The sequence below is a fragment of the Callorhinus ursinus genome, unplaced genomic scaffold, assembly GCF_003265705.2.
Source record: "Callorhinus ursinus isolate GAN/ISIS: 27379988/994484 unplaced genomic scaffold, GSC_fseal_2.0 scaffold12, whole genome shotgun sequence".
NCBI classification, from domain to species: domain Eukaryota; kingdom Metazoa; phylum Chordata; class Mammalia; order Carnivora; family Otariidae; genus Callorhinus; species Callorhinus ursinus.
In genome coordinates this window covers 78,604,770-78,615,450 of record NW_027397074.1, presented here as the reverse complement: position 1 = coordinate 78,615,450, position 10,681 = coordinate 78,604,770, and the positions used below count along the sequence as shown (strand labels likewise).

Here is a 10,681-nt window from a genome sequence, read left to right as displayed (position 1 = left end):
CTGTCAAATAAATAAATAAAATCTTTAAAAAAAAAAAAAAAGAAGGATAACAGAACAGGCCGCCTTTTAGCGACCTCTGGAATACAGGTCAAGCTGATGGGCAATGGAGGTGGGACGGGAAGGGACCAGGAAGAGACTAGAGAGAAAGACCAGGGCAGAATCACAAAGGGCCTTCTGTGGCAGACTGAAGAATTGGGTCTTTGTCCTCTAGGCAGCGCAGAGCCATTTACAGGTCATCTGCAGAAGGACGACATGATCTGAGTTCTGTTCTGGAAAGAATTTTCTGATGGCTGATCGTGCGATGTAACTCCAGGACCGCTACTTGCAGACAACGTCAAGAGAAGCAAGATAAGGACTAGAACAGTATTATGACTCCAAAATCTATATCCCATACTTGAAAACAGTAGTGGGGTTATGATCACCTCAGCAGTGTGTGGAATGAGCATATCGGAACCTAGGAGAGTCCAACATCAAAGGGATGAGCAGAGCAAGAAGATACCCTCCAGGTAACTAAAAAAGATGTAGTCAAAGAGAATCAAATGTGACAGAAATGGATTGAAAAGTATCCACTGAACTTGACAACCAAGAAGCTATTAATGACCTTGTCAAGAACAGGTTCAATCAAATGATGAACTAGAAATCAAATTTTACTAAACTTATTCTTAAGTGAAGGTAGAGATTGCAGAGGTGAGGTATGCTTTCAAGAACGGCAAAAATGGAAGGAGAGAGCCAGGGCAGTAAATAAATGAAAATACAAAGTTGCGAGAGGACATGTTCAAGCCACAAGGAGTTTGACAAGTAGGAGGGAAAAGTAGGAAGGGGGAGATTAAAGATGAAGTGAGGGAGGGGATAACCAACGAGGAGGAACCTGATTGAGATCAGCACTGGAGGGTGGGCCTTGGGCAGGAGGATGGTGACCTCAGCCAAGGAGACAGAAGGAAGAATATAAATGTGTATGCAGCGGGGCAGGGAAGAAAGAACGTTTGAGATCTGGAGGAAAGGTAGTTGGCTGGGTAAGGAGAGATGGGGAGAGAGTCCCAGGAGTGTTCCATGTGTAAAGGCCCTCCAAGGCCCCCTGAAACAGAACTTCATGGAAAGTGAACTTCTTCCAAAGTGATGTGAACATTCCACAGGCTGAAGTGTAGAGGTGGGGAGGCTGCAGATGGACGCACGTGGGGCCAAGTCACACAGAGTTGAGTCTAAAAGGAACAGCAGTCTGCACTTCTTAAAAGAGCACCGTGGCAGGGGTGGGGAAAGCAGATAAGCAACAGGCAAGAGCGGATGCGAGGAGAGAACAGTTAGGATACACTTAGTAAGAACCCAGGCCAGGGATGACGGTACCGTGGTGCTGAAGGGGAGCAGGCAGAAGAAATCAAACACATTCGGAGATTTAGGAGGGGCAAAATTCGCTTAGAACGCACGGCCTGAATGTGGGAAAGGAGGATCAAGGACCAACAGGGGATGATGTTCACATTTCTAGTTTGGGAAGCTAGAAAATGGTGAGTGGTACCAATCACGGAGAAGAGCAGGTGTGGCAAGAAAGAGGTGATTCTCAGTTGCTGAGCGTGAGGCACTGGTGAAGCGTGCAAGGAGACAAGCAGGTGAACGCATATATAGGTCTGGAGCTCCAAAGAGGTCTTCATGGAAATGAATCTGGGATTTGCCTACAACAGCTGGAAACTGCAGGCACTGTGAGTAGTGGAGATGACATAGGGAGAGGACAGAATGTGAGAAGACAGCCTGTGGCAGAGCCCTAGACAACCACCTCCCTCGGGCATGAGTGGAGGGGAGGAGCACGCGATGAGAGCAACGAACACCCAGACATCGAGGAGGAAGAACAGGAGCCAGTGAAAAAAAAGTACTTCAAGGACAGTCAACGGTGTCTAAAGCTGAGCTGTCAAAAAGAATGAGAAATAAAAATGGTGAGAATAATTCTACCAAAGACAGGATAGGACAGAGAATGAGTAGGAGGTTGGGAAAGAGACAAAACCTATTCAAACGGCTTAACTGTGAAGAGGAGGGGGAATGAGAGATTGAAAAGGCAGGGAGGACATGTGAAAAGTGCAGCTGAGAAGTGTCTGATGTGTTGGATTGAGAAATTAGGATAGGAAAAAAGTGAAGAAAGCAGGGAAGAGTGATAGATTTGGAAGGAACTGGAGGGCCCGAGGGATAAGGGTCTTGGTAATACTGAAAAAGAGGCCTAAGGTCAGAAAACGAATAATGGCAGACTGAAATGAGAGCCTGGGACACCGGAGCTCCAGATTTCAGAAGTGGAATAGGGGCAAGCGATGATAAGGTTCTCAGCCACCAAGGGCAGAAGGAGCTGCAGGAGTGTGGAGTAGCAGTGAAAGTCCCGGGAGTAGATGAAATCAGGGAAAGTGAAGGACAGGCTGTTACGTGAGTCATCCACATCTAGACTCAGGGCACTCAGGAAGACCACAAGACTCAGATGGAAAGGGACACTGGTCAACCAGGCACTGAATCCTAAAGTAGAGGAGATCCCAGAAAGCTAGGAGGTTTACAGTTACATGATATAGCCAGATAGGAGCCTCAAAGAAAAAGAGATGTTTATAAGAAGATGGAAGACTAATGGTTTGGAATAGGTACCGAGGAGTTAAGAGAAGGCCAGCCCCACCTTACAACCCATTTGAAGGGCCAAGGCAGCTCCTATTCAAGAGAGCCGCAGGTTAAGATTTTCTCAGGGAAGAAACTAGATTAATATGAAAGACGAACATGAAGACTGTCATGCGGAAAGGCTGGGGATATACAGATAAAAGAGAAAAGATATTAAAAGAAACTATCTGAACATAACCAAAGGCCACATATGTAAAGCCCAGAGCTGACACCATACTCAACAGTTAGAAACAAAGCTTTTTCTCAAAGATCAAGAACAAGGCAATATCTTGCCACGTCTATTCAACATGGTTTTGGAAGTCCTAGCCAGAGCAATTAGGCAAGAAAAAGAAATCAAAGGCATCTAAATTGGAAAGGAATAGAAATTATCTCTGTTTGCGGATGACATCTAAAGATTCCACACAGCAACAAACTGTTAGAACAAATTTAGCAAAGTTGCAGAATACAAAATCAGCACATAAAAATCCATTGTTTTTATACATTAACAATGAACAATCCACAAAGGAAATTAAGAAAATAATCCCATTTACAATAGCACCACAAAATAAAGTATTTTGGAATAAACTTAACCCAAGAAGGTGAAGGACTTATATACTAAAAACCGCAAAACACTGCTAAATTTAGAGACACCAATAAATGCACGTTCGTGGAATGGAAGACTTAATATCACAAAAATGTCCATACTACCCCAAATGAGCTACAGATTTAATGCAATCCCTGTCAAAAATCTCAGTGGCATTTTTTGCAGAAACAGGGAAAAAAAAAAAAAACAACCCTAAATTCATATGGAACACAAGGGACCCCAATTAGCCAAAATAATCTTGAAAAAGAACCAAGCTGGAGGCCTCATACTTCCTAATTTCAAAACATATTACAAAGCTTCAAAGCTGGTGGTATTGGCATGAACGTACAGACCAACAGAATAGACAACGAGTGATTTAGTAAATACCTGACATTTATGATCAACTGATTTTAGACAAGGACACCAAGACCACACAATGGGGAAAGGGCCAAAATGGATTAGAGACCTAAATATAAGACCTAAGACTATAAAACTCCTAGAAGAAAACACAGGGGGAAAGCTTCATAACATTGGATTTGGCAGTGATTTCTCAGGAACAAAAATAAAAATAGACAAATGGGATTACATCAAACTTAAAAGCTTCTGGGCATCAAAGGACATCATCAACAGAGTGAAAAGGCAACCTATGGAACGGGAGAAAATATCTGCAAATCATGCAGACCATCTCATAATAGGTTAAAGAAGTCCTACAATTTAACAAAAACAACAACAAAAAAACAAGGAACGTGGTTTTTAAAAACGGGCAAAGGATTTGAACAGACATTTCTCCAAAGATAAACAAATGGTGTCTAAACATTTGAAAAGATGTGCAACATCACTAATCATTAGGGAAATGCAAATCAAAACCGGAAGATGCTGTATCGTACCCATTACAATGCCACCATCAAAACAAAACAAAAACAAAAACAAAATAACAAGTGGTGGTGAGGATGTGGAGAAACTGGAAGCCTCCTGCAGTTGGAGGGACTGTAAAATGGTGCAGCCACTACGGAAAACAGTGTAGTGCTTCCTCAAAAAATTAGAACTACCCTGTGACCCAGCAATCCCACTTCTGGGTATATACCCAAAAGAACTGAAAACAAGATCTAGAAGACATATCTGCACACCCATATTCACTGTAGTAGCATTACTCAAAACAGCCAAGAGATGGAAGCAACCCAAACGTTCATCAACAATGAATGGATGGAGAAAATGTGGTTATATACACGCATATAACAAAATATTATTCAGCCTTTAAAAAGAAGGAAAGCCTGCCATGTGCTACAGTGTTAATGAACCTTAAGAACATCATGCTAAGAAAAATACGCCAGTCACAGAAGACAAATACTGTATGATGCCACTTACCCGAGGTACCTGAAGTAGTAAAACTAAAAGAAACAGAAAGTGGAATGGTGGTTGCCAGGGGCTGGGGGCGGGGAGAGGAAATGGGGAGTTGTGTTTAAAAGGTATAGAGTTTCAGTTTTGTAAGATGAAAAAATTCTAGAGCTCTGTTGCACAACAATGTGGGAATATACTTAACACTCCTGACTGTACACTGAAAAATGGCTAAGGTGACAAATTATGTTATGTGTTTTCTACTACAATTTTAAAACAAAAAGACCACATAGTACTACAGAACATAGGAGAAAAATTTGAGAAAAGGAAGAGCAACAGGAAAATAAGGGTTTCCATTCTGAATGTACCCTTGAATGTCAAGGGTGGAGACAGAGCAAGAGGAGGCCTCCAGGCTCCGACAGCATTTCTGTTCAAGCTGTTTCAGATCTAATTAATTATTAGGGTATCTACAAGACATCCTGAAGAGGGTACACGGTTATTTCCGCAAATTTTCACCTAGTAGCAGAAATGGGCGGTGATCCCCAGGGTGTGGGAGGTTCTTCCTGCTTGCATTAGCTGTGGCCTGGACCGGGGGCTCCTGCAAAGGGAATCCTAGTTCCCACGTGGCAGGACGTGTAAGGACTCAAGGGTGGTTAGAAAAGGGAGAAAAGGCACACATTATATGTTTCATATTCCATTTGTCAAAACATTCTCTCCACCTATTTTTTATATATATGATACAAATTTTAAGCTTCTCAGGTCTGTTCTTTACATGCTAATAGAATTCAAGCACTGAGCCTTGAGAATACTTAGGGGGGAAAAGGGGGACATGTTCCCTTTAATCTACAGCTGCCAAAAAACTCGACACCATGTTGCATCCTAAGATTATCTCTGACAGGGGCAAAGATGAACTGAGACAGTTCATCAAAAGTATCAGTACGAGAATCTCCTTTCCACTGTGGAGACTTCCTTTACAAAAGCTGTTTTCTGTTTAACAAACCAGTCATTTAAGACACCTGGATGGAGGCAGGGTGTTGTTAAATACTCAAGATGTAACCCTTAATCCCCAAAAGAAGGCAATTTAATTGGCTTTTAGTTATTTATATAATTTTTACACAAAAATCTTATTACCATGTTAAACCAGAAGGGAGCTCTAGCACTTTCTTCTCCCTTCATGCCTGGAGGCAGCTAATAAAACCATTGAATTCCTTATTCAAACAAAAGGTGTGAAAGTCTTTGTCTCCTTTAAATTAATCCGGGCTAATGGGATAAATGTGGAAAAGTCACAGGGGTTGGAACAAGCAATTTCAGTCAGGGTCCAACAGCAGCAGTGGTAACAGAAGAGACCGTAGTAAGAAACTGAAGGAATAACATCGCAAGGAGACGTAGGAGGTCAACCCCAGTCTACTAAGAACGTGGGAGCGGACTTCCCTCTCAACTTCCTCAGCTTCTCACTACTACAGTCTCCTATGTCTACTGTCAGCCAGTGTTAACAGCACTGCTAGCTACAGTGTTCCAGAACTGGTTACAACAAGAAGCCTTTGTCTTTGTAGTTTGCACATTTTATTTTTACACCACAATGCTTTACAGAGATGAGCATAGCTGAGCAAGATCTTGACCTGAGGCCCTTTTTTTAGATGGTTTTGTTGCTGGAGGTAAAGGTGGAGTGGGGGCTGTTGGATATTTACCAGTGTTTTCCATACAGCCAATGGCCTCCCCATGTCAGCAGGCAGATCCCAGCCGTTGTTTTCTTCCAATGATTTCTAAGCGTTTTAAAGAACACGGTCATCTTCTCCTCAGGATTTGCTAGGTTAATAGAGGCAGAAAAAGAAAAAGGTAAGTACCCCAGCTCACTGCGTAGAGGCCCCCTGACTGCCTTCCATCCACCCGTCATGTTTTCCTTCCCTCGTTCCTGTTCCTTCTTGCCCCTTCTCTGACCTCTTCCCAACTGCTCCCTTCCAGGCTCATCACCTTCATCTTCTCACCGCCCACCTGCCCTTCTTCTTTCTTTCTTCACTTCCTTCTACCTAAACTCACTTCTTCCCTCTCTGCTCACCTGAACCTCACTGTATTAGAAGTGGAGAAGTGCAGAGAAGGGAATTCCAGGCTTCCTGCTTTTTCTTTCTCCCTACATTCACTATACCACTGTTTAAGAGTATTTGTCTATTATATATAAAGGACTCAACAATAAATACGTACTATAAAGCGCTTATTCAAAACAGAGGAAAACACTAGCCCCTCAATAGGAAAATAAGCAGAGAATGTGCACAGAAAATTCAAAGGGCAAATGCAAATGGCTGTGTGAAAGAGTTCAACTTCCTAGGTAATTGAAAACATGCAAATTACAAAGAATTAGCACTATTCACCTCTAACACTAGTAAATTTTTACATGGTCATATTCACTAATGACAAAATGAAAGGAGACAGACACACTCATGCACTCCTGTAAGCATAGTAAATTCACACAACTTTACTAAAAAACCAAGTGACAATATGGATCCCTATTCTGTTTGTTTTCTTCACAGCACTTATCATTTGGTGATCCTTATTTGCTAATTTGTTTATGAGCTTATCCCACTGGAATGTCAACTCCACAAGAGTAAGGACTTTGTTCTGGTCACTGCTGTATCCCCAGTGCCTAAAATAAGATCTGGCACATAATAGCCATTCAACAGCTACCTGCTGAATGTCACAGGGTTCAGGACATACTACCCCAAAATATGGCAACTTAGCATATTGAGTATTTTAAGCTAAAGGAGGTTGAGACAATGGCAGAAGCAGGAAGGTCCCTCTGACCTCCCCACCTGACCCTTCTTCCCTGAAACAGGTCATAAAACCCTCATCTACGAAGTGCCCTCCCTAAACCCAGAAGAAAGGAGCATCATCTCTGAAGACAAAGGGATGCCAAGAAGAATCCTAATAAACAGGCCTTGCTAAGTTTCCCCGTTTACTTTGATTTCCTCATACTCAACCTAGCATATTCCTTCACGACTGTCCACCCTTCATCAAACCTAATTTTTTATTCACTTGAGGAGAAACCAAGAAAGGTTTGTACTTAGGCAACTAATTGAATAAGGCTTTCGATCGTTAGATTTGGAGTGTAGGTTTGTGGAGAAAGGTAGCATGTGCAGTTGAGATAGTGAGTTTGAGACGCCTGGGGGATATCCAAGGGGACATTCAAATGATCAGTGGGTGTCTGGATCTAGCAGTTTGAAGCTAGGAGAAATTGGGTAGAAGATACAGATTTAGGACTCGTCAGTGTGAAGGAGGTCAAGTTTGAGTGCGCATAAAAATCACCCAAGGCAAGGGCAGAAGGGGGGAAAAACGCCAGTACTGTTAGAGAACAATCTGAGAGTCAATACAAGTCTGTTTACAGGCCATCCATGATCCAGTGAACTCCCTTTTTGTCACAAAACAGTGATTCGTGCATAAAAACGTGGAAACACACAGGCAATCTAGTGAAGGATCCTGAGGCCTAGATTCCAGAGTCGCTTTATCACGTCCTGACAGTGAGAACCTGGGTAAGTCACTTGGCCTCTACCTCTCTTTCCCTGTCAAATGAGAACACACCACCTGCTCTGATTAACTCGGCTGGCTGTAAAAACCACATCTGATGAGGTTGTGAATGCACATTACTCATTAGTAAGATGAGGATACAACACCTGCTCTGATTAAGTCATTTGGCTAAAAAGATCACATCTAAAGAACTGTGAATGCACTTTGTAAATTTTTCTGGACTTAAGTTGTCATGACAATGGGCAATATATGAGCCAACAATGCACATTCCTTCTAACTACCCAACAGAATTCGTATTCGTCAATCTCAGTTAAGGTCTAAATTTTATATGTTCAAATTAACATCTCTCCTCTGTAAAGCAGGTTGGCCGGCTGGTTGGTTGGTACTGTGTTTTATTTGGTGGTTGTTTTTTTTGTTTTTTTATATACATACTTTTTTTTTTTAAAGATTTTATTTATTTATTTGAGAGAGAGAATGAGAGATAGAGAGCACGAGAGGGAAGAGGGTCAGAGGGAGAAGCAGACTCCCTGCCCAGCAGGGAGCCTGATGTGGGACTCGATCCCGGGACTCCAGGATCATGACCCGAGCCGAAGGCAGTCGCTTAACCAACTGAGCCACCCAGGCGCCCTTATATACATACTTTTAAGATTTTATTTATTTATTCAATTGACAGAGAGAGAGAGAGAGAGAGAGAGAGAGAGAGAGAGAGAGAGAGAGAGACAGTGAGAGAGGGAACACAAGCAGGGGGCCCGGGGGAGGGAGAAGCAGGCTTCCCGCCGAGCAGGGGGCCCGGGTTTTGTTTTTTTTAAAGAACTCCCAAATTCTAATTGTACTGGGCCCTCCTCACCTGTAAGGTGGGGATTTTCTCACTAGACTGTGAACCCCTCACGGGTAGGCGCTGTCTATGCATCTCTAGCAAACACAACGTAGTAAAGCACCTAGAATGAATGAACCCATCAATCCACCAATCGATCAAAAACGATTCTCCCCGTTCTGCAAACGAGCCGAAGCCCAAAGGGGAAAAGTGAGTAAGGGTCACGCAAGGCAGCAACAGCTCTGGTCCCAGAACCCAGGCCAGCTGGCTCGCAGAGTGACAGCCGGGACCCCGCCATCCCGCGGGGCCCCGGCTCCCACCCTCCGGACGCCCGGCCCCCGCAGCCCCCGAGGGTCTCCCCGCCCCCCGGAACCCCCCGCCCAGCCCCATCCCAAGGCCCCGCGCTCCTCTCCCCGCCGCGGCCCCGCGCCACTCACCCAGGCCGCTCCCGCTCACCGTCCTGCCTTCCTGTGTGCTCCCTCAAGCTTCCCCCGCGCTTTTAAGGGAAACCGCGCCGCCGCCCTCGGGTTCCGCTGCGCCTTCCGACGCGCGGGGGCCGCCGCCTGGGGGCCGCCGCCTGGGGGCCGCCTGCGGTTCTCCTTCGCTCCTTGATTCAATCGTGCGTCCCTTCGCCCATCCGCTTGTCGCTAAACAGTATTTGAGGGGAAGCCTACCAAGGCAAACACTGTTTTAGGACCTGGCACTAAATCGGAAAAATAAATGAACCGGCAAATTCAGATCATAAGTACGAAAGAAAGAAAGAAACAACGAACCGCATGATATAAAGGGAGCGAGCGGGAGAGAACTAGTCTACATCGGGCAGTCCAAGTTAGCCTTTCCGTGTAAGGGGCACCTGATGTGAAGGAGAGGCTGCAGGTCCGGCAAAGACCCCGGGCAAGCGAGCGCCTGGCGGAGGGAACAGCCAGTGCGAAAGCTCTGAAGCCTGAGGCCGTTTGGCAGGTGGGGGGCAGGGTGGGCGAGACTAAGGAGTCGACTGGGCGGTGAAGCTGGGGAGGTGGGCAGACAGGCCGTGGTCCGGAAGGAGTTTGCACGTCATACCGACTGGGATGGGAAGGCATTGAGGGGATTCAGCCAGGGGTATGATGTGATCTGGTTCTGTGGTCGCGGTGCAGTGAGTAAATTCTAGAGAGCAAGAGAGCTACAGAGAAGCCAGGGCCCATGCTGACCACCAGGCAGCAGTTCTTTTTTTTTTTTTTTTTTATTATTTTTTTTTTTTATTGGGAGGGAGAGAGAAACAAAAAGAGAGGGGAGAGGGTCAGAGGGAGAAGCAGACTCCCCGCTGAGCCGGGAGCCCGATGCGGGATTCGATTCCAGGACTCCGGGATCATGACCTGAGCCGAAGGCAGTCGCCCAACCAACTGAGCCACCCAGGCACCCCCACCAGGCAGCAGTTCTAATTCCGTCCTCCAACCCCCAGGACCTCTCCCCTCCCCCACCCCCACATTAGTGTGGGGACTAAACCAGTCAATCCAGGTTTCTTACCTTCTTCCTTTCGTCATTCCATCAACCAGCTTTGCGGAATGTGGAGTATGTGCTCGGCACTGGGGCTTGCTCGTGTACCGCACCTCTCATGGTTCCTGCCTCCATAGAGCTTGCATTCTAAATTCCCCGTTTGATACATATAGACTGTCTTCCGCTACATGTACGTTTTAGGAAACATGAGGACATCCAGAAAGGTGGTGCAGTAAAGTATACTCTGCCAGCTTCTAATCCTTACTGGGCCACACTAGATCATGTGAACTTGCTGGCCCTCTCTCCCGAGGCTGTCTGTAAATTGGGGGAGTGAGAAGATCATCATA

At 45.1% G+C, this 10,681-nt stretch overlaps 1 protein-coding gene across 6 annotated transcripts in view; it reads right to left on the bottom strand.

Moving 5' to 3' along the window:
• AGK (acylglycerol kinase) overlaps positions 1-9,381 on the bottom strand; it is a 77,396-nt gene extending 68,015 nt beyond the window's left edge. For 3 of the 6 annotated variants that reach the window (XR_012380375.1, XM_025854714.2, XM_073899301.1), the window contains exons 1-2: positions 9,299-9,381; positions 6,220-6,337 (exon numbers count right to left, since the gene is read on the bottom strand). Coding sequence is in view for 5 of the 6 variants with exons in the window: in XM_025854714.2 (XP_025710499.2) it covers positions 6,220-6,320 (101 nt within the window). In the remaining variant the exon portion in view is untranslated. Of the gene's footprint in view, positions 1-6,219; positions 6,338-6,587; positions 6,705-8,894; positions 9,177-9,298 lie in introns of those variants that run through there. The other 3 variants (XM_025854715.2, XM_025854716.2, XM_025854717.2) reach the window with 3 other exon arrangements.
• Positions 9,382-10,681: the final 1,300 nt, after the last annotated feature.